The sequence below is a fragment of the Aulonocara sp. 'chitande type north' Nkhata Bay genome, linkage group LG13 (assembly GCF_057382095.1).
Source record: "Aulonocara sp. 'chitande type north' Nkhata Bay isolate Kocher_YH1m ecotype deep benthic linkage group LG13, A_spYH_male_GT1.1, whole genome shotgun sequence".
Classification (NCBI taxonomy): Eukaryota; Metazoa; Chordata; class Actinopteri; order Cichliformes; family Cichlidae; genus Aulonocara; species Aulonocara sp. 'chitande type north' Nkhata Bay.
Genome location: NC_141356.1, coordinates 322,630 through 347,813, shown reverse-complemented (window position 1 = coordinate 347,813; position 25,184 = coordinate 322,630). Strand labels below are relative to the sequence as shown.

General features: G+C 41.2%; 1 protein-coding gene across 1 annotated transcript in view; it reads left to right on the top strand.

The window, feature by feature from the left end:
* Positions 1–25,184, top strand: part of LOC147315387 (collagen alpha-1(XIII) chain-like) — a 39,817-nt gene that overhangs the window by 5,414 nt on the left and 9,219 nt on the right. Inside the window, exon 2 of the mRNA XM_086258172.1 lies at positions 4,675–4,744. Coding sequence (XP_086114298.1) covers positions 4,675–4,744 — 70 coding nt within the window. The remainder of the gene's footprint in view (positions 1–4,674; positions 4,745–25,184) is intronic.

Sequence of the window (25,184 nt, the reverse complement as noted above, 5' to 3'; positions counted from 1 at the left end):
CAATGAGTCCTGTACATGTGTTAAAATCAGGGTTGGACACATATTTGAGCAACATATATCTGTTAGACTGTCGCTTTCACAGCACAAAACCTTTGAACCAGAGTATTAAAATGAATCACAAAAGTGATATAATACGCAGTATTATTATTAAGCAGTAGCAATAATGCTATAATGAGTGGTGGCCCCATGATCGGAAGGTCGGGGGTTCGATTTCCCTGAATAGCTACCCTGAGGTACCCCTGAGCAAGGTACCGTCCCTACACACCGCTCCCCGGGCGCCCAATGGCTGCCCACTGCTTCACTGAGTGAGAGGAATTTCCCCACGGGGATCAATAAAGTATACATCATCATTATTATTATTATTATTATTATTGAGTAATCCTAAAACTATAGACGATGTCAGAAACACAGCTGTGGCAGTGAGTAGAGCAGCACCACCTCCTGTTGTTGGAGTGAAAGGCCGCTCCAAAGATACCCTGGCAGAGTCAAAATAAGCTTCGTGTTAAGTCCTGCAGGGGTTAAAAGCCTGCAAAGGAAATGAGAACACTCTGGCTGTAATTACTAAACTCTAAATGCAACAGTTTTGTTAAACTAGTTGAATTAAAGTTGAGAGCGTGCACTTCACTCTCACTGCGATTGTTGGTAGTGTGCAGAGGCAAGACTACAAAAGCAGACTGTGCAGATACGTGTTAGGATGAATGGAGATGCATTCGAGTGTAGGAGAATATTAATGTCAGGAATTTTAAAGGCAGTGCGTCTGACAGACTCCTGTTTCTGTGACCTTTGACATGGGCAGAGCTGATTGCTGCAGACGAACTGATTCTTCACTCTCTATTATTCCCATTATGTAGCCTAGAAGCTGTGTCTTTAAGTATTGTTGCAGGCTGCCTGGCTCCCTTAAAGCCGCTAAAGATTTCTCCAGTTGTGAGTGGGGTCTGCCAATATCAACCGAATAAATTCCTGAAAGGATTCATGAATAATATGAAGTGGGCTAAGAGAATTTTGAGTGCAGTCCTACAATTGCTTCCACATGATAGTTTTGAAGGACATGAGCGCTAAAGTTTGGTTATTTCATGGCAGTGTGATCTCTCAGTTTCACATGTAACCCTCTACTTAAGGAATAAAGCACTCACAGAATGCCTGCAGGACGCAGTTTACTGACATTGGGCTGCTCTCCAGCCATTATGCTTCTTAAAGTTTGAAACAAAGCACTTATTAGATCATTGAACAGTGAAACTGCCGTAAATTGGACTCAGGCTCCGTCTAACAATGAGGAGTCGTTATAAGCAGTTTTGAACTTCAGCACGCTGAAAGTTTTCACCCTTATATAACAACCTTAGTTATGCTCATGTGACACATTTGCCCGTTTACACGATAACTAAAGTGGACACCAAACTAACAGGCACTACTGAAGCAGTGGTCAGAATCACAGTATCTTCATAACATCCCCTTCAACACCTGTTGCAGGCATCTAAATGCCTTCCTGGCATTCGTCTGCCAGTAACCAACACCAGCGAGACCCAAAGCTGTGATGTCGAGAATGTACTCGGATGGTTGTGTATTTTGTTCAGTGTCAAATGATATAAGCATTTAAAAAAATCAAAGCTATTCAATAAAGTCTGATTTTCACAACAGTCACAAAACTTTCATTTTTATGATAAAGGTTTTGTGATGCTACCTACCTACCTATTGATGTGAATTCTTTTTGTACACACGATAGCAAAACGAGCAAGACATGACATGAAAAAGGGACCAGTAGCTCATGTCACGTCAGTATTCATGCAAAGCCGGTTGCTGTGTCCACACGGCGTGATTGATAGTCAGAGCCAACCCCCTATCCTTAACTTATCCCAACCCTAAAGCTGGAGTTGCCACAGCTGACTTTGGTGAGGTTTGGTGATGACCAGTGGAAGAAATGCTTCAAATAAAGTCTCTTATGTATGAAAATGCTGCATTGTTACATTTTTCAGAGAAATCAGAGGTAGTTGATCAGAAAAATGTTCTGAAATTTGATGATTTGAGATGAATGACCCTACAGATTCTTTGAAATAACTCACACAAAGTCTCTTGTGAGCAGATGTTGAACTGAGCTGAGCTATCGGGAGCTATTGTGGTGAATTTCCAAACCGAGTGGGTGAATCCACTCAGCACGATTAGCTTAAATTCAGATGAACGTCTGGTGCACTTGATAAGAACACCACAGCTGTTCTGCAACAGTTCAGCATAATGCATTCATGTAAACTCAAAGGACCACTATTAACTGTGCACCTGGTATTTTCATGCAACCTTTCAATAAGATGAAGTTAGTATATCTCAGCTTGCAAGATGTTTCACAACAATAACCCCAAAATTGTATATAATGTACACTGTGTCTGTTTAAAAAACTAAATAAGGACATTACCACTCCTACCTTCTTCTTTCTGGTCCTGTCTTTCTTACATTTTGCTTCATCTCTGAAGCGACGTTATGTCAAAGTCTTTTGACTTCCTGGGAAACACAACTGCTGTCTTTAAATTGGTGCGCATATTGTGTGACAAACTGCACAATGTTTGTTAAGTTGTTAGAAACTTGCCACTTTAAAAGCATTAAGCTCTTTATCCTCACTCGTTCCTATAGTGTTAGCTAGATGCTGAAATACTGTGACCACAACGTACCTGTTCTATAAATGCGCTTCATCTCTGTTCTGTGAATATCGAGCTGTAAATATGATGTTTCCCCCTCTGTCATCTTTTCATAAACCATTTAGGTTTAATTGGATTTAATGTGGGTGTGGTGATTGGCACTGTTGCTAGCCGGTCATGTAGTTACCGGGGTTAGGTTAGCTGGTGACTCTAAATTGTCCGTAGGTATGAATGTGCCAGTGTCTGTCTGTCAGTGTGAGACTGGCCACCTTCCAGGGTGCCTCTCGCCTTCTGTTAGCTGGTACAGTGACCTTGAAATACGGGGGAATAATGACATTTCTCTTTTATGCATCATGTCGTCATAATCAAGTGATCAAGCCTCTGATCAAAGTTTCTTATAATTCTTCCCTCGTAAGGACAGTCTATGGCATGAAGTCAAGCTCAGCACACGCATGCACAAAGAAGCCATCGCGCACACCAGCGCCTGCTTTGCGACTGCTGCAGCTACTCCATGTTCTCGTAGCTCAGCTGAATCTGGCTTGAGTCAGTTTTGACAGACGTTCTTGGAGCTGTTTGCTTGGTTGCTAAATTTTAATGACTTGGGGTTATCTCTGTGCAGCTAACCAGCTGGTTAACCTTCGTTATGTCTGTTGTAGAGTGACGGGGAAATGCCACACAACTTGTCGGTTGTCACTGCTAAGGAGCTTGGAAAATATACTGCTAAACTATTTCCTGTACGATTTTTAATTTTAACTTACTAACTAGTCTCACACCGTTTGTCGTAGAGATGCTGTTCGAGCGGCTCTTTTGTGCGATGAATGCTTCTATTCAGATTTTAAAAATTTTGGACAGTTCCTAAAATATTCCAGGTAAGGTTGTGAATTCAAGTAGAGCATGGATGCTTTTAAGGATCAAGCATGGTAGAACTGTATGCTCTGTGGAATGACACCACAGTAATGTAAAAGCACACTGCGCCACTTTCTTAGGTACACTTGCAGGGTGCTTCAGATTGTGTCTGGGATTTTGTCTGAGGGTGTAGCTGGGTGCACTGGGATGTCTCCTGATAAACCTGCTACATAAGGAACATGTTGTCTGACTTTCTTCCCTGTGCATCTTTGCTGATTTGTTGAAGTTGTGAGTTTTACGAGTTGTCTTTACATGTTTGTCTTTTCTTTTCCGTATGGTTTAGCAGAAATGTTTTCTGCCTGACGTTGCAGGGTCCTGATTACCCCAAGTTTGTGTTCCACAGGGTGGTGGGACTCAAATATTAGGTAGTGTTCTCTGTGTGTGGGCTTCTGGTAAACTTCAGTCGTCCTCAGTGCACACAAACTGTACATCTTTGTGTCTTCCCTGGTGAACTTTATATGTCAAGAGTTGATGGGAGCAGTGAAGGATTTTACTTATTGGGTTTTTATTTTTGAAAACAGAACATCTTTCCCAGTGGTTAGGTGCTGTCTGCTTGAAGGAGCCAAGGGTGTCACTTTCCACTTCCTCCATGTAAAAGTTGGCTACAATGGGTTACAAAAGTGTGGTGGTGAGGCAGTGCTGTAACAAATCTGACTGGGGGTACAGCTGGGTCTGTTTTCTAGGGAACTGTCAGTTATCTGATGGTCTCCACTGCTTCAGGTATATAAGTGATGAGACCACATCACTATGGAAGGACACCATCTGGATTCAGCTCAAGTTTGCAGAGCGTCAGTCGAGTGTTTGATGTGATGGGGTGTGCTCTCCATGAGGGGATTTAGGATGTTGGTGATGTGCTTGGAAATGTTGCAGGTGGCTGAGTTAATCCTGCTAACAATAGGTCGACTTATGTTTAGATCTTCGCTATAGCATAAGGTGGTGGTCTGTGGGGCAGTCAATAGCTCCCCCCACCCTCAAGTTGTTGTAGACAGCTGATGACTTTTGTTTTTGTAGAGGCTTTTTTTATCTCATCTTCAGACTTCATAAGAATGGCTGTCACTGAGAACTGCAGTAGTTTCAGTGAGATGTTCAGTTGAGTGAACAACAGTAACCTTCAGTTTAACATTCCTCTGTTCTTTGTCTCACACAGAAGCTTGCAGCGCGACTACCAAAGACACGGGATGTGAGAGAAGTTTCCCACAGCTGCCTGTGTCCCCCAGGTACGTTCCTCAGTTATTCACTTATCCACCGGTTGCTTACTTTCTGATGGACTTGATTTCATTTGTCACCGTTATTCAACATAAGAAACTGCAGCTTACTGTAGCTTCATAGTTGTTGTTTTGATATTGCTGTTATTGATACTTTTATTCTGCGTTGACAGTGGACATCCAGAATATGACGCTATAACATGTGCTTTCATTAGTTATTAAGAGAAGCTTTTGTTATTCAGCTTCATGGACGTAATGCTGATAACTAGCTGTAAGTAAAACGAGGAGCTGCAGAGTTTCCCAGCTGGGATACAACCTGGACAGGTCACCAGTGTATCGAAGGGCACCTGCAAGCATCACCTTAAATTACTAGTATAGCTCTATAAGTTATTTGTACAAAGGCTTAAATAACTGCCCACTGTCGAGGGTACAAGGGTAGTACTTTAGAGAGTGATTATCTTGCCTGAAAGTACATTAGCTACTTTATTTCCTGAGAGTGTGGATCTGAACTATTGCCTTGTTTTGAGTAAACAGTAAGGTCTGGTGTGTTTTACTGTGGTACAACTTGTTGTCCATCTGGAACTTTGGTCTTGTGTTCTTCAGCCTAAAGCATCTAAAAACAGGGTTGAAGGTGAACGGTGAAGTGTATTTGGAGCTCAGCGGGCAGCCAGGAACTTTCTATATTACATCATGCAAACCTATGTGGCATCATTGAAGCACTTTCACATGGAAATGGTTGTGGTAAAAATCCCATACCTGAAACAGTCTAGTTATAAGTTGGACAGGGTGTCATTCTGGTTCTGAGAGCCTTCATGTTGTCAGTTTATTTGTTAGTCAGAGCAGACACACCAGCTGCTGTGACTGTTTATCAGGAAAACCGACTAATTCAGCCACAACTGTGGCAGAAAAGTGTTTAGAAAAAAAGCACCTTCAGGTTCAGGTTATTCTGAAATTGCCCCATTTATGCATTTATTCCAGCATCTTTGTTTAATCATGTGGGTTTTTAGCACGATTATCTGTAAAAATGGCTGCACTTTCCTTACAGTTCTTGCATTAGTATTGTTCAATCCCTTGAAGGAAAGCTAAACACATCTTGATTGTTTGACTTAAAGTCCAGTGTGGTGGTCTGGAGAAGCATCACTACAAAAACATATGGACTAAACTATAGTTAGTGAGCTTTGAATCCATGTATAGCTGCCACCAGCTCGCTGGAAGTCACCCTGTCTATTTTGCTGCATGGATTTTGTGATATATTCACATATATATGTGAATATATCAGCTGATCCAGCACGCTGGTGCTCGTGTTCTCACTAGAACCAAGAAAATAGAGCACATAACTCCAGTTCTAAAGTCATTACACTGGCTCCCTGTAGCTCAGAGAATAGACTTTAAAGTGCTTTTATTAGTGTATAAATCCTTGAATGGGTTAGCACCAGAGTACATTAGAGATCTGCTGTCATGGTACAAACCATCCAGATCAGTTAGCCCCTCCAGCTCTCGTTTACTGACCGTCCCCAGAACCAGAACTAAACATGGAGAAGCAGCTTTTAGTTTCTATGCTCCTCACATCTGGAACGCACTATCAGGAGAATGCAAAGCTGCAGAGACACTGAACTCTTTTAAGTCTAAAATTAAAACCTACTTATTTAGACTTGCTTATGAGTAACTGATCCTATTATGGCTCTCTACCTGTTTGTTTTTGATTTTTCATATAAGTTATTGTCTTGATTATTGTTTTATCGTAAATGCTTTCTTCTAAATGTTTTTCTTGTATTTTTACCTTTTAAAGTGATTTATGTCCATTTTATGTGTTTTATTTTAATCATGTAAAGCACCTTGAATTGCCTTGTGCTGAATTGCCTTGTGCTGAATTGCCTTGCTCTACAAAGCCCCCCCCCCCCCCAGTGTCCACCCGGTGCCTGCCACTCAGCACCAACCACATATCCACTACATCCAAATGGCTGCCATGATTTGATTATTTTCAGGGCCAACTGAGAGGCAGAACTCGGAGACCTAGATGAAAACAAACAAAAACATATTCTTTAATCCCAAAGGGTTCAATTTTAGGCCCACTGCTCTTTTTACTGCATGTATTGCCTCTGGGTTCCATCCTTAGATGGCATCAGATCTCTTTTCATTGTTACACTGATGGCTGCCAAATGTATTTAGGATGGATCTCCATAAAACCTCTCTTGACATGTCTAGATGACATTAAAGCTTGGTTTTATTTTCATTAACATTTAAAAAGCTCAAAGCCAACAGAGGTGCTGGTGTTTGGACCCAGTGGTCCCTCTGAGTCCTCCTCTGCAGAACCTTGGGACTCCTGGAAGTTTATTTTAAACGGTGATTTTAAATTGGACAGCCAAATTAGAGCAGCAGTGAAGTCCAGTTTTTATCATTTAAGCTGACTGTCAGCAGTGAAATCTTTTCTTTTGAGGCAGCACTTTGAAACAGTGATCCATGCTTTTATTTCTTCTTGTCTGGACGACTGTAACTCACTTTATGTGGGGCTCAGTCAGTTGCTCTCACGTCTGCAGCTGCACGACTGCAAACAGGAACCTGTAAAAGAGAGCATACAACCTGTGCTGGCCTCACTGGCTGCCTGTGTCTTTTAGAGTTCATTTTAAAAATCTTATGATTGTTCTTAAACACTTTCACAATCTTGCCCCACCGTACCTATCTGAGCTTCCTCATCCCTACATCTCTTCGTCATGCTCCTGGAAGTACGAAGATCCAGGAGGAAGTTCAGAGGGGGCGGGCCTTTTCTATCGTGGCTCCTAAATAATGGAATAACTCGCCCTTGCATGTTAGAGAGGCCCCTTCACTGTCCACTTTTAAAACATGTCTTGAAACACATTTTTATTCTTTGGCTTTTGGCCTCAGTGAGACTTAGTTAATAAGTAATTTAATTACAAGAAAAAGAACTAATTAATTATTTTACTTTTTTCTTTAATTTGGCTTTTATTTATATCTTATGTATAAGTTAACTTATGTATAAGTGCCTTATAAATAAATATGATGATAATGATAATCCGAGTACAGTGTTTAAAATTAGTATTGCACACGTAAATATATTTCTAAAGTTAACCTGAAGTTCTCATCAGGTGTTGGTAACAACCCATCCAGTCCACACATGCAAAACATTAAACCATAGATGTCCATAAATTAGGTGATGTGTAATAATGAAATATGACGCACAGGAGAAGTATTAAACACAGTTACTGAAATGTATGTAATACCTACAGAAACCAAACACATGGTGAGTGAAGAGCGGTGAGAGGAGAATTACTCCATCATGGGAAGGCCTCAGCAAAACAAGCTGATTTTAACATAACCAAGGGTGGGTCAGAAGTAAGCCAGCAGACTGAGAGCAAAGTGCTTCATTGGGGTGCACTATAAAGGTGTTTAGGATAGCTAGGCATGATTATTCAAGACCTCATATGTGAAAAGAAGGACTTAAAATTAGATTCTGCATTTCACAAGGAGCCAATGAAGGCCAGCAGATATCGTCAGACACATTGCTAATGGCTAAATAAGCCTTTTATCCAGAGTCTGAATGTTCAGTGAGAGTCTGGTTTACTCTCCAGGGGAAAATGATCAAGGAAAATTTGCATATTTGAACATCAGAGTGTCTATTAATAACGATCAAGGATAAAAACAACAAAACGGGGAAGGAATTCTGTTTACCGTACTGTTTACAGCTGAGACAAATAATGACCTCATCAGCGTGTCAGAGCACAGTTTAGATAATGACAAGCCCACAAACAGACTATCCTCACTTATCTTTCTATTTCAGGTTCATTTTTCTGTCTTTAACACCTAATGTGTCATATTTGATACCTGCGCTTTTGTCCGTTTTTGAGACTTCTGCATCATTAGTGTGATCGGCAGTCTGAGTTGCTTGATAAATAAAACTATATACGATACGTGCCGCCTCCTTGAGAGGCTCCTTTTAGACAATGAAGAGTAGAAGTTACAGAATCCAACGCGATAATGATAAAGCATTGGCATGTCACAAGTGTTGGATTCTGTCTTTTTTGTTGTACTCTGTAATTAGTTTTGCAGTAAATTTAGTGTTTCCTATACATAGATCATACCTGGGAGAGCTGTGGCTCAGGTGGTAGAGCGGGTTGTTTACTAAGCGGAAGGTTGATTCCTTAGTCTTCTGTCCAGATACCAGAGTATCGTTGGGCGAGATGGTGAAACCTAAGTTACCCCCAGTGTTCCATCGGCGTGTGAGGTTGTGGGACTTAGAAAACCTTTAGGCATACATACATGTAATAGCTGTATGGATGTCTGTGTGATTGAGAGCTGTTAGAACAGTCGTAGAACAGTCCCTTCTTTCTTATTTTGAAACTGTGAGACAGTCAGAGCACCAACCAGAAACTGAAGCTGGTCCAGAGCTGGTGTCCCAGTGCTGTGGCTCGCTGCAGTCCAGAACAGTTTAGTTGGAGTTCATCTGTGGGATTAGGAACTTATTATTTATCCATTAGTGTTTTTCCTCAAGTGTATATTATATTATCATTTATTTATGTAAAAGTTGATTGGGGATTTTTGTTGTCCTTATTAGTAGTATTGGCAACTTTTAATTATTAATAAAAGGCTTTTATTCTGAACATAAAGCTTTCTCCTGACTTTTGGGAACATTGTGATCACTTACAGGTGAAATAATAACACTCATTAACTCTTCATTGTGGCACCTGTTGAAGGTAATATAATAGAGAAGCAGAGAAATGGGCAGGCCTAAGGATCTGAGTGAGTTTGAAAGGCCAGATTGTGATGAATGGGTGAATGAGGAAAGTGCTTTGAGTCAAAAGTGCAAAAGGATGCACAGTGGGACCGAGGCAATGTGATGTTTTGGGCTACATTCTGCTGGGAACCCTTGGGTCCTGCCATTACTATTGATGTTAGTTTGATACGTATCATCTACCTGATATTTGTTGCAGACCATGTACACCCTTGAATAACAATGGTTTTACCTGATGGCCGTTGATAATGTGCTCCACCACAAAGCAAAACTGGCCAAGGATTGTTTCGACAAGCACAGCGATGAGTTTGAGGTGTTGCCCTTGAAACTTTCCAGATCTCGATCACATTGAGCATCAGTAGGATGTGTGAGACACAAGCCTGATCCACTGAGGCCCCACCTTGCACCTTACAGGACTGTACAGCTGTTCTGGTAGTAGGTGGTCATAATGTTATGCCTGACAAAGTAATTCAAATTCAACAGTCATTCAACTGAACAAACTGAATAGAGTTCAAAAGTCCAAAAAGCAGGGACCACCGAGTCATTACACCTTGCTTCTTTTATTTGTTGTTCTTTCAGGAAAATATGCTACATTGTTATGTAATGATATTGAGCTACAGGCAAAGTAAATATACATTGTGCCGCTTGAAATAAGCTTGTAAAGGTCTGTTTAGCAACGATCAGAGGAAGTTTACATCATTATCACATAAACACAACTTGATGACTGCTTGTGTTTCTATATTTGTGAATGAAATCAAGTCATTGTTATGTTTCAGGACAAATAATACACTTTGTATATGTTACACAAGGTTTTCAGCAAGAACAGCCAATTGGGTAAAAAGTTAATCAAGAACTGAATGAACTTTGGCATCAGTTAGACAAGCTGACACAAAAGTGACGATAGCAGTGTACCCCAAAGACGATCACGATCACTATTATTATTATTATTATTATTATTATTATTATTATTATTATTATTATTATTATTATTATTATCATTAACTCCTTTATTTAAACAAGCTCGTGGAGATGAAAATCTCGTTTTCAAGAGAGACAAAAAACAAAAATCAACAGATGACTACATTAAAAAAACAAGCACCCCTTACACATGACGGCAAAGTAAGAAAAACCATGAAGGGATACTAAAATGTATATTTATTACACGGAAACTATAACACAAGGCTTTGGAATATTTGGCGTGTCACAAACTGTAAACTCTCGTCTTCTGAATGAAGGTCTGCCTACGATGGACACCTTAATTGTTTCCCTTCCTGGTTATATATCAATCAATCAATCAATCAAAATTTATTTATATAGCACATTTTTAAGACCGAAGTACACGAAAGTGCTTTCCAGTAAAATCGCAGTACAAATAAAATCACAATAAAATATAAATTACAAATATATAAAATATAAGATAATTACATAATCTAAATACAGAGCCAGATGTAAATTACCCTAATTCGCCTTAAATGCCAGATCAAACAAATACGTTTTTAAACATGATTTAAAAGACTGAATGGAATCTGACGCGCGAATATGAAGAGGGAGAGTATTCCATAGCCTGGGTGCAGCAACGGCAAAGGCACGGCCTCTGGTCTTCAGCCGAGACCTAGGTTGCACCAAGAGCAGTTGGCCCGATGATCTTAGTGCTCTCTGAGGGCTGTACAGACAGAGGAGATCAGCTAAGTAGTCAGGTGCCATATTGTTTAAAATTTTATAAGTAAACAATAGAATATTAAAATCAATTCGATATTTGATAGGAAGCCAGTGTAAATTTTTCAGAACAGGGGTGATAGAGTCAAACTTTCTAGTGCCGGTCAAGAGACGTGCTGCGGCATTCTGGACCAGCTGCAGACGCTGCAGAAGAGAAGATTGTAGAGTAAGTTACAATAGTCCAGTCTTGACGTAATGAAAGCATGAATGAGTTTCTCCATATCTTTGTGTGGTATGTAGGGTTTAGCCTTAGAGATTAGGCGTAGTTGATGAAAGCTAGTTTTTACCACAGTAGAGACCTGTTTGTCAAGTTTGAAGGAACTATCCATGAAAACTCCAAGATTCCTGGCAGTATCAGTAAGGTAGTTAGCAACAGGCCCAAATGTGCCAGTCAATTGTCCCAGAGGCATATTTCGGTCAAAAACAATAATTTCTGTCTTCTTTCCATTTAAAGTAAGAAAGTTACGTGATAACCAGTCCTTGACATCACTCAGACAGTCAAACAGAGGATGTGGTGAGGATAAAGCATCCCCAGTCAGGTGAAGGTAGATTTGAATATCATCAGCGTAACAGTGAAAAGAGACATTGTGTTTTTCAAAAATGGAGCTCAAGGGCAACATATACAGAGAAAACAACACAGGACCCAGTACCGAGCCCTGGGGCACACCACAGCGGAAACGGGCAGAAGAAGAGGAATATTTTCCCATCGTGACGGAGAACGACCTCTCAGAAAAATATGATTTAAACCAAGATAAAACATTTCCTTTGAGGCCTACTACATGTTCCAATCTTGCCAAAAGGATATCATGATCAACCGTATCAAAGGCTGAGGTCAAATCCAATAGTACTAAGACCGCAGAGCGCCCAGAGTCAGCAATTAAGAGAAGGTCATTAAAGACTCTTAGTAGGGCAGTTTCGGTGCTGTGACGCGGTCTAAATCCAGACTGAAATTTATCACTTATACCGTTTCTCTCTAAATAGGTCTGTAGTTGCCGAAGCACTATTTTCTCTAAGACTTTTGACATAAAAGGAAGTTTAGAAATCGGCCTGTAACTAGCTAGAATGTTACGATCAAGGGTACTTTTCTTGATAACAGGTTGCATGACTGCATGTTTAAAGACATTCGGAACATAGCCAGATGACAGTGAGAAGTTCATTAGAAATAAAATACAAGACCCGATTGTATTCAATGCATCCTTAATGATACGAGAGGGAATAATGTCGTGCAAAGAATTTGAGCTTCTCAGATTATTAATTATTTCCTTTAAAGTCAAAAATGACACAGGTTCGAACTGTTGGAAAACCGTTGAACATTCAGAAGCTGGGGCTTGATTTACTACCAAAGAATGTGTGGCCCTTAACAATGAGATTTTATCTATAAAATAATTTAGAAATTTTTCGCAGAGGGCCGGGGAGGCACCCATTGAAACATCCGAACAGGGATTAGCCACTGAATTAAAGATTTTAAACAGGACTCGAGGATTATGGCTGTTATTCGCAATAATGTTTGATAAAAAAGAAGTTTTTGCCATATAAACAGTTAATGTCCACGGCTGATCACCTGATACATGTTACAGTTTTGGAGACAACTGTCAATAACAGCTAGACCCTTGCTTTGCACATGCCCACTGTGTGTTCTCCAGCTCTCAGCACTTGGTATTTCTCATGCTTCTTCCTGATGTTACTGTCACATGATCAGTACTTCCTAACGTACTCATGGATCTTTCACTTAGCGTGCAGTCTCAGGGTGCTGTATTTGGGGTGAAACTCTCCATACGTGGTAAGGACCTTCCTTTTCTTGATGTCAGTGGCTTTTATCTTCTCCTTTCGCCATCTTATTATCTCAGCACTGGATCTGATGGCCAGAAGGTCGTAGGTGTTGACTACAAGTGACATTCTGTCATTGCTGTAGATCCTGGTGGTATGGACCAGTGAGTCGATGTCTCATTCACTCCTGACATACTGCTTGATGTAATGCATCTAGGGAGGTGGTTAACTATTGTGCCATTCTGTAGTTGGTAACCATTGTCGGTCTGGCTCAGGCTTCTCTGGCATGTGCAGAACAGCAGTGGGGACAGAGCATCTCCTTGGTAAATCCCGCACTTGGAAGTAACTTGTGCTCATGTATTGAATCATGTGCCTGTTCACATTAGATGCCTGATTGGAGCTTCTACGTTGGCTATTAGCCGGTAGTTGGATCGGACCGGCCCTTATGCTGGGACCAGGACAGTCTGGCCTTCAGTTGGCATTTCCCGGTGCATCTTGTCCATTAGCAGCTGGTTTGTGCTGCCACTTGCTCATGGAGTGCAGTTAGCTTCTTTAGCCAGTAGCTGTGAATTACTGGTGCTGTCCGATCCTTTGTCTGCCATTGTCATGGTTACTGGATCCAGTTCAATTCAATGTAGTTGTTTTTTTATATGTTTTCTTCATGGTGCCTTCCAGAAAATGGAACATTTGAAGACTAACAATAAATTGGCTTATAGACTACAATGTAAATTTAAGTTTAAGGTTTTCTTATTTCATGTTCAGTTTTAGTTTTGTTTTTGTATTTGTAGGATTTCTTGATGTCAGCTACTTCCTCTGTCTGTCAGCGGTATCCGTGATTATTACGTTTTCTATTCCTCATCACATGCTGTTTTCAGTTGCCTCAGGCAGGCGTTGGGAACATAATGGTGTGAGTCTGGTTTTAGCGTACAGCACTGGGACGCTTCATATATTGCCTTGAGGTCACTCTTGTTGTGATTTGGCGCTGTATCACCAAAACTGAAATGAATTAAATATTTAAAGGAAGGGTGAATTTAAAAAGGACAGATCTGCTGCCATCTACCAGGATGATAAAGATGAAACGAAGTTTCACCAAGACAATGATGCCAAACACAGCCAAGGAAACTCTCAGCTGGTTTCAGAGAAAGAAATTAAAGCCGCTGGGATGGCACCTAAAATCTGTCCACAGCAGAAAAGATATGAAACAGGAAGTGCACCTGAAAACCGTGATGGATATTTTCCACCAACACTTTGGACAATCAGTTTTACTAACTTGGAGATTTGTTTATAACCTGACTACCAGGCTGCCAACTTGGTCCAGACAATGTTTCAAGTACTTCAGTCCAGAACACTGAAGTATGTTTGTGCTGAATAAAGACCGCCAAATACACAAGCAGTTCCGCCTAATTTTCAGAGTCACATGTTATTCCCATGGATTGCAAAGGTGTTTTCCAGATGGTTCTAAAATCAAACCAGCTTGCCGGCCACAGATTTGAGTACTAACGTTATTGTAGGTTGATCTGGTGTTTAGCCAGCATGCTCATTCACATTATCCCATTAGATCTGTTTCTGCTGGCTGTTTGCAACCTTAGAAATTCACAGCTTTACAGTTAATTCATGTTCACACATTTTAGGTTTTTGATAGTGTTAAATATTCCCTGTGTGAATATGACAAGCTCTTTTGCAGCAGTAAATATTAAGTATTAACAGTAGATCATTAATGTTTTACGTCATCCTGTACTTGGTGAGCAGGACTTTCACATCCAGTCTGAGAAACTCTCTGCATTGTGATCTGTTTCATTTGAATTGTTGAGGAAATTTTTTGGAAAACATTTCCGAAAATGCCATTTATGCTACAACGTTACCATGCCATCATTGGCCGAGGCATGGACCCTAAAGCACCTGTGAATATACACTCGGTATCTGGGACCAAGATATATAAGCCTCTAAATCTTGTTATACACATTTTCCACCCAGAATGTTCAAGCTTCAGTTTTGACATATTTTGACTTATTTCTACATGTTTCAGTAGCCCACGGTGTTTTCACACCTATACTTTGTTTAGTCTGGTTGATGAGTAAACTTGTAGCTTTTCCCACGATTTGGTTCATTTTCACACAGAGAAAAATCCAAGTGAACCAAATGCATCATATAAAACACTTGAGAATGTTCAGTGGGTTCAGTTGTGTCTAAACTCAGGATGAAGGCGATGGGTTTTGGACTACTGGATAACACAGATGATTCATTTCACAGCTACTTGCTATCCTGTGCAGACCTCTATAATGCCTTCCCGCATTGAGAATACAAAGCATACATAGCTGTGGGACGTTTGTAACGTACACCATAAATGAAGTTTTGGAACCACCTCCTCCAAACGGTCTGATTGTGATTACTGTGTTCACACCTGCACAAACAAACTGCACCAAATGGGAAAACAAAGCAGGGTTCAGTATAAATGGACTAAATACAGCAGATGTGAAAACACCCCAGGACTTGAAGGCTCTAATTGATTTTTCATAGTTTGTCTTAAAATTAAAAAATGCATACTGTTTAAATAAGCAAATATATAATTGTACTTATTTTAGTTAAATGTAATAGTTCTATACATATATTTGTCATAGGTTTGTGATTCTACACTGATGTTCACAGCTGCTAAAGACACCTGATTGTCTCAAAGCTAATGGATATTTTTAAGCAGATACTCATTATCACAACATAAGGCCTAATCAGCTGTTTCATATCATAATATAAAATAACATGTATTCCATTTTTTTTAGTAAGCCCAGTCAATAAACATTAAATGATCATTATTACTAATTAAATAAGCATTTTTCCAGATGTTTGTGGTGAGACGCTGAGGGGTCGAGGGCTGTTTCCTTGGTAAAAACAGATGAAACCTCAGACTGTGCAGTGACCAACACCGACTTCTTTATCATCAAACCGCCCCATCAGCTCTGCAAAATCATGCTAGTGATCAAGATATGTTTGTTTAGTGGCTATTTACAGGAAACACAAAGCCAGCATTTACATACTGTAAGTTATCAAGACAGTAAGCTATGACACAAACACACATGCTCCCATTTGGTTTAATACAGGCTGTGAGGCCCCTGTAGCTTTAGTCCAGACATCCTGTGGGTATCAGAGTGATTCAGCAAACCCACAGGGAGTATGCTCTTATAATAACAGATGCAGGCTTTCTGCCATCACATTTCCAAAGCACTTTTAGGGATGGAGTTGAGAATTAGCGTTTTTCCCCTTTTAACTGGCTGCAGGAGGACAAAGAGAAGCTAAAACTGCAATAGCTTATTGCTAAGAGTCATGGCAATGTCAGGATTTAGCTTGAAAGCATGAGCTGTGTGTGTGTGTGTGTGTGTGTGTGTGTGTGTGTGTGTGTGTGTGTGTGTGTGTGTGTGTGTGTGTGTGTGTGAGAGCCAAGTTGACTTCTGGTTCAGCATAACGACTGAACCAGAAGTTCTGCAGCTGGATCCTTAGCTTCCTGTCTGACAGACGCTAGGTGGTCAGACTGGGCAGCATCACCTCATCCCCCATCACACTGAACACTGGTGCTCCACAGGGGTGTGTACTGAGCCCTCTCCTGTACTCACTCTACACCTACGACTGCACAGCCACTAACAGCTCCAACATCATTGTGAAGTTTGCGGACAACACTACAGTGGTGGGTCTTATCACCAACGGTGATGAGACGGCTTACAGGGAGGAGGTCAGCGCCCTGACCCACTGGTGTCAAGACAACCATCTCACCCTCAACGTCGCAAAGACAAAGGAGTTGATAGTGGACTTCCGGAGGTGCAGAGAAGTACACACCCCCATCACCATCAACGGCGCTGCTGTGGAGAGAGTGAGCAGCTTCCGGTTCCTTGGCGTACACCTGGCTGAGGATCTTACGTGGTCAGTACACACAAACAAAACAGTGAAGAAGGCGCAGCAGCGCCTCTTCTTTCTCAGGAGACTGAAAAGATTCGGCATGAGCCCCCGCATCCTCAGGACCTTCTATCGCTGTGCCATTGAGAGCATCCTCACTGGATGCATCACCACCTGGTATGGCAACAGCACCGCCTACAACTGCAAAGCTCTCCAGAGAGTAGTGCGGTGCTCTGAACGGATAATTGGAGGTGAGCTTCCCTCCCTCCAAGACATCTACAGGAAGCGCTGCCTGAGGAAAGCGGGGAGGATCATCAAGGACTCCAGTCACCCCAGCCATAAACTGTTCAGACTGCTTCCATCAGGAAGGAGGTTCTGCAGCATCCGGTCCCGTACCAGCAGACTGAGAGACAGCTTCTTCCATCAGGCCATCAGACTGCTGAACACGTCATAGACACCTCAGCTTCACTACTAGAACTTCAACATTATGCACTCCACACTGTATATAAATGCCACTTGTTTTGCACATATTCAACTCTGTATATTTTATATATTTTATTATTATTATTATTATTACTATTTAATTTGTAAAAATGTGTATACACACACACACACACACACACACACACACACACACACACACGTAGGAAAATATTTAGTATACACATCCAGAAATGCATACACTATTATATATTGTACATATATTTATTAGTTTCAGGTTGGCCATTCTTGTATTTTGCTCGTTTGTGTTGTTGTGTTTGCACATCTCTGTTGCTTGTGGGGCTCGCACACAAGAATTTCACTCGCATGTGCTGTGCCAGTGTGCCTGCACATGTGATGTGACAATAAAAAGTGATTTGATTTGATTTGAATATAATCCTCTGAGAGTCTTTGGGGATGTTGGAGGAAGGTTTAAGACACAATTAGAGGAACAGTTGTATTTGTCAGTCTGATAACAGAATAATTGTCCATGCACGTCCAGCAGCCTACAGGTGTAATTATATGCATGCAGGCTGTTGCATCAAGCCACATGTGACTGACAGCATTGTTTAAAAATCAGTTAAAACAATAAGCGTGCAGGGTACCGAAAAGTAAAAAGAAATAACAGAATTCCAACAGCTCATAAAAATAGAGACATTTTCCCCTTTTATGATGCAGTTTTGAAGCTTTTAGATGAGATTTCATTTATATTTGCAGATGTAAAAACTGTTTCAATACCTAATAATACAGTCAAACCCTGTTCTAATACAAATATTCAGTACTGTTATTAATTGTTTATATGTAACATTATGTGAAACATCTTATACTAGTAACTGGTAATTGGGTTTAATAATTACAATAATCTGTTACGCAGTTTATTACACACACGCAACTTGTAGATCTCAACCGAGCAAAGTTTACTACAAACTGTTTGTTCAGATAGAAAATCACATAAATGATGCATTTATATTAAGTGCTGTATTATTTTACTAGAAATAATGTGAAATGATATTAATAATGAGACAAACATGTATTTCTATAGGCATTTAGTAATTATCGTCCCAAGTAACTGAATTGGTGAATATGTTATAAACAACTCGACATCACCACACTGTTTGCTTGATGCTGTTTGTTTGGTGCCTACTGGCTTTGCTTTTGTTTTGACAACATTTGATATCCTTTTTGGGGTCTTCTGCTGCTGGAATCGACCTTTGACTGCTAGTGGCCAGTAAACACAGACCAGAAAATAGCCCAGGTCACATTTCTACCAGATCCAAGAGAATTAACTTCTGCTAGACTCCCTGGCTGCCGAGGCCTTGTGCAATCTGGACAAAACCATTTTTTCCTGGCTTGGACTCTTAAGCAACACTCATCCAGAACCAGCTATGGTCACCTCTATCCATGATAAGGACCCTGTGCAGGAGCCAGCTCTAAAGTTGGTCCACTCTAGAGCCAGCCATGGTTGGGGGATGATGCCATATTCAGCAGAGATGGGTCCCAATGAAAGTCCCTGCTACTGCACCTCAAAGTCAACCAGCTCAGTGCCCGGGTGTGCAAGAGAGCCGGCGCCAGCAGCGGGAGCCACAGCAGCTGAGATTTTTGTGTTTGGCATTTTGTTTTGAGTGGTTAGGGGATAGGCAGCATTCAGCTACTGAGACATGCTCCCACAGGCAAACACAACTTCCACACACACCCTCACACAGTACCACACATAGGTACACGCACATACACTAGTGGAGATCAAACGATCACCTTTTTCACATCGGCGCAGCTGTTTTATACGCAAGCTGTGGGCGTCGCCGTGCTAGCCAGAGTGTCTTAGAGAAGTATCCACACGCCACAACCAAGGGGGGGGGGGGGGTCGTACCCCGTCAATATGGAGTAACGGAGTCTCAATATGATAGAGAACTCTCAATTGTGTTCCCAGAATGCTGAGGGTGCCGTCACTTACTGTTGTCCTGTTGTTCTGAACATTGGATATCAAAGATAAAACTACAGACTCACAACCTGTTAAAGTATGCCTGTTAGATGACAGCACTGTTAAAACCCTTATATTTAAAATTATATTGGTTTGTAACGAATTAAACCTGTTGTTAGATTTAAATGACTCCATGGAGAAGAGACACAGAGTAAATTTGACAGATTTGCAGCTTCCTGTTAAACTCATACCAGCACTTCAACAGCAGCAATATGAATCCTTTGAGGCCATGACCATCACAGCTTTACTTGTCATTGATCAGCTTGGAATTAAAGTTATTTAATTCAGACAGAGAAACCTGTAAGAAGCATTTTAAACATAATGAAATAGACTAACTGTCCATGTCCCCTGTTATATTGGTAAATCTTGTTTCAGCATTTGAAATACCCTTCTTGCAGCTCATATTCTGCCAGTTTGTGATACCTGTAAAAACAGAGGGTAGTGTGCTATAAAGCTAACTTCTGTTTCTTAATGAACTGTAAAACAGATTTTATCCAGTCTATAAAAACAAACTCGTTTTCTTCCTTGAAAGGAATCTTTGTTATTTGAACATGAACATGGATCCAGACTGCCTAAGATTTCTCTCAGTATTGCAAAAATGTGGCGCATTCCCACATATAAGCTACTTCTTTGCTTCTTGTTGTCTTGTAAAGACGTTAGCATGTCAGGTCTCTGCTGTGAGTTGAAGAATGTGGCAGGATTTCTATGGCTTTTCCAGAGACTCAGCCCTGAAGCTGACTACTGCAGGTCGGAGCGCTGGAATGAGGGGAGACTGAAGCGTTTTTTGTGAACTGAATGAGGCTCTATTGACGTGCTCATGTTGCATTGTTGTGTAACACTGTGGTACTGGCACAGATTTAACATGTTCAAAATATGACTGGAAACAAAGTTCAGCCAAGTCTTTACAAAGCAAATATTCATGCCAATCTATCTTTCAAGACTTCAGAAAAGCCACCTCTGGTGTGGTCCTCCATGCACCAGTTCATCCATCGAGCTTCCTGTTTTTCTGATCACTAAGTACTAAAGCAAGCTCTAGGAAAAGCTGCAAAAGTTGATTATTCTACCAGAAAAGCCTTGGAACGCATTTCATAGGAGGCAACAGGGAAACATGAACTCTTGCAGAGTTCAGCACACACTCGGCATCTACTGCAGTTACCATAAAAGAATAATTTTGTGTTCCTCTGTCATTGCTGAACTGATATGACAGTGAATGCTTTGTATTACATCTATTTTTGTCTAATTTTATTGTTATTGTTATGAGCATCTCTCCCTCTTTTGGGAGGGTTTTGTATTTGTTCATTTGAATGACATTGAATGATGAGAGGTTTTTATATGGGAGCTAAATCATCTGGGTCAGCTTCCTCCTATAAGACTTTATTGAAGTGGCTAATAAAGGAATAAAATCAGACTTCATGCCATGGTGAGCTGTGTAGCAGGCAGGGCTTAGACCCAAACACAGGACTCAAAGTCACAAACTTAAAGCTGCCCCTGCCTGAGCGAAGATTTCTGCCTACTGTAACTTTCCTTTACCGCTGTTGCAAAGTGCTCGGCCATAGTGGGTCGTTTGATTGTTGAGGTTTTTCTCTGTTGTAGGGTCTTTACAATATAAAGTTCCTTTGGGAGGACTGTTGTTCTTAGTTGGCGCTACATGAAGAATATTGAACTGTTACCTCCTGGTATTTTTCCATAGTTCTAAGATGTACATGTTTTATTGTACCGAGTAGGGCGATCGTGGCTCAAGAGTTGGCAGTTCGTCTTGTAATTGGAAGGTTGCCGGTTCGAGCCCCAGCTCGGACAGTCTCGGTCATTGTGTCCTTGGGCAAGACACTTCACCTACCGCCTACTGGTGATGGCCAGAGGGGCCGATGGTGCGATATGGCAGCCTCGCCTCTGTCAGTCTGCCCCAGGGCAGCTGTGGCTACACCTGTAGCTGCCTCCACCAGTGTGTGAATGTGAGAGTGAATGAATAGTGGAATTGTAAAGCGCTTTGAGGGTCTCGAAAAGTGCTTTATATATGCAATCCATTATTATTATTATTATTAGTGTAATATTATTATTTGGCCTTTTTCAACCCTAAAATTAGTCATATCCATCAGCAGCTGGCTCCGCCAGGTAATTCCACACATAATTACACAGTATGATCCCCTCTTCCTTCCTTTCTAATCTCATATGTCTGACGGTTGAGGAAATATTTGGGTTTATTAAGAAATATAAGCCATCTACGTGCCACCTTGACCCATTTCCCACTAGGTTGGCTAAATCCTATTTATCCTCGCTCTCTTGATAACTGACATTATTCACTCTTCCCTAATCTCCGGCTTTTTTCCTCTACCTCTTAAAACAGCTGTGATAATTCCACCTCTTAACAAACTTGACGGAAACCCTTTCAGTCTAAATAATTATAGTCCAAATGCTAATTTACCATCCCAGTCTAGAAAAGCTGCTGCTGTGCAGCTCTATTCTCACCTTACTTCGAGTCATCTATTTGAACACTTGGCAGGAGTGAGACAGCTCTAGTCAACATCACACTGTGGGCTGTTAACCATAGCTGTGCTACACCTCTGACAGTCTCTCACCGTATCATTGGTATCATTGGTATCATTGGCACGTCACATTATTTAATTCAGTTAATTTCACTTAAGTGTTATTTTTGTACCACTGAAACCCAACACCAGTCACCTCAAGTCGCTGAATACTGGTATAGGTCACGACCCCACAATAATAGAGACCAAGAATCAGACGACCTCCTATCAGCAAGTACTTTGGAGACAGTGGGAAGAAAAAACGTCATTTTAACAGGAATAAAACTAAAACCAGGCTCAGTGAGGGGAGGGAGACGAAACAGAAGACATGGTGTGGAAGAGAGCCAGACATTAATCAAACACAATGTGACTGAAAGGGGCTAACAGAAGAAGAAACAGTCAGCCAGCAGAGTCCCCCAGCAGCCTACACCTACTGCAGCAGACCTGAGGCAGGATTCAGGGTCACCTGATCCAGCCCTAACTATATGCTTTATTAAAAAGGAAAGCTTGAATCCTAATAGATAGTTTCTGCCTCCTGAATCCAAGCTGGGAGCTGGTCCCACAGAAGAGGGGCCTGAAAACTCAAAGTAAGCCAGCATTCTGAGCGTGCTCTGTTGGAGTCGGGCTATCTGGTCTGTAAGATAAGATGAAGCCTGATAATATAAAGGAGGAAGGATTTTGCTTCTGGATTCAACAGGAAGCCAACATATGATCTCAGATCGTAATCAGTCAGTAAAGTTAAATAACTTCAGATCACAGTTGGTCCAGTTCTCAGTGGTGTTCCTGACGGCTCCCTTGGATTTATTTATCTTTCACCTTTCGGTCACATTTTGGGAACTCTGGCATTCATTTTCATTCTCATGCCACTCTGCCTAACCTGACCTTTCCACCTTCTTTTGTCTCCGACTGCTTACGTGAGACTAAATTGTGGTTGTCTGCCAATTTTCTCAAGTTAAACAGAGGTTCTTCTGATAGGAACCCAAACTGTTCTGGATAAATGGGATCAATTCTCACTCTGCATTCCCAGTTCTCAAATCTGTCCTTCCACCCAGCTAAGAGATGATGTATCAATAATATGACTCAGTCTGCACATTTCCATCTACGTGATATTAGTCAGCTGCACCCTTCACAGCTTACAGTGTTCTTGAACATGCTCTGGTTACATCTCGCATTGATTATTGTAATTCTATCCCCTCTGTCCTACCACATGAATGTCTCCAAAGACTGGTCCAAAATGCAGCCCCTCATGTGATTACCAGAACCTTTCCACAGAACGTATTATTCCTGTCCTCTAACAGCTTTGCTTATTCAGCCTCTTACTTTCACATCTGTCTATAATCTCACACCTCCAAATCACTGATCTTCTCACATACACCTCTCCTTCCTGTACTCCGAGACCCTCCTCCTCTGTTACCTTTATTATATTATGTGAACTTTAGCAAGTTCAGCCGAGTGGCCCCTCGTCGTTGGATCTCTCAGCATTGATCCCTGTCTTTAACATACATCTTTTTAAGCTTGCCTATTCTTTTGATTTTAAATTTATGATGTATTGTCTTTTAATTCTGTGATGGGTTCAACTGGTATTTCATCCATACTGTGCTTTTGTTATTGTAAAGTGTTCTTGAGTGTTTTTCTAGTTAAAATTAGGAAATGGGCAGATTCTAAGCCTTTCAATAAGAGCCTGATTTTTTTTTTATTATTATCATTCCAGACTTGCAGACAAGCTTTGGGTAACAAGATGGTGATGAAATATCTCCATCATGTTTGATATGTTAGCTGTTCCTGCTGTGGAAAACTGCACAAAGTAATACATAGATATTTATTGAATGTTGAATTAGTTCTTAAGCCACATTAGATACAGTAGTTAGGTGGAAGATTGGAAACAGATTGCTGTATTTATAGTTTTTACATAATAAATTCGGGGTTTTCTCTGTTACAGGGTCTCCACCTTACAGTGTGCATGGCCCTGAGATGGCCATTGTTGTGATTTGGCACTATATAAACTGAATTCAACTGAATTTTCAGGCGAACATCAGTTTAACTGTTTGTGCCCGGTATTTTACATGTGCATGTGAGTTCAGAGGATGTAACATCATCATTATTATTCAGTATTTATGCCATCGTTTCAGGCAGCACAGTGGTTAGCACTCACAGCATGAAGGTGCTCGACTCCACCATCTTTTTGGGGCCTCCCTGTGTGGAGTTTGCATGTTCGTCCATGTTTGGGTGGGTTCTTTCTGGGGACTCTGGCTTAGTTGATGGATATGAAATAATTCAAATAACAAAAAAAGCTAACTGACGAATCAGAACACGTTTTCCTGCTGTTAGGGTTTGATTACAGCAAACACAGAAATGCTAAATTGCACTGTTACACTGGACTGTGTGACTAAAGGACCCGACGTGTACACAATGTTGCAGCGTTGGTGCCGTTTTATTTATAGTGCTCACTTGATCAGACTACTGGTGCAGTTTTCAGCTGTCTTGCTCCCAGCACAACTCTCTCCTCCAGTACCAGTGAACTCCCAAAATATAGGAAGAGCTCGATTAGCCAATCAGCCCCAGCTGTCCTGGCAGCCTCCCTGGCACTGCCCTCTGAACTCACTGCACCAACCTCCTCTGCAGTGGAGCCACAGACCGGCTCTCAGCTACTCTTTCTACAGTTTAATAAAGTTTCTGTTTACTGTCAAAGCCACCGTTGTTGTAGGTCAGACATGTTGTTGTGGGCAGCTGGGCACCACTGTAACACCTATCAGTTACCACCACACGCACAACAGCACACACACAGTTGTGAATTCTTTTTATTTACAGTGCTCGTTACTCTGCACACTGCCACTCTGCACATCCTTTGTCCTCTCGAGGTCCCAGCGTGCTACTAAATCAGGAAGGCAAGATTAAACAATTATTACCAGCTGTGCCGGCTTGCCTCCCCGAGCGCTGCCCCTGAAGCCAGACACCACCTCCCCCCTGCCGCGGAGCCACAAACCACACCCGCTACAGTTATCTAATAAAATAAGCCCAATAACCAGGCTCTTGTTTTTCTTGTAGCATTAGTGTTATATCATTTTGATTTCCAAGCCCTACGCAAGATTGCAACCCTTCTGAAACCTGACAGGAGTCCAGGTTTACAGTGGCCCCCACTTTGTTTTTCTTTTCTTTTTTTAAGAAGTTTGATGTTTTAAGAAAAGGTTTTCTTGTGTATCTACAGAAGATGAAATGCAACCTTTGCTTTGATCTCACTGAAACACGACGACGTGGGAGGGCAGAGGTAGCCAAACTACACTGAACAAAAATATACATGCAACACTTTTGTTTTTGCTCCCATTTTCCATGAGCTGAACTTAAAGATCTGAAACATTTTCTACA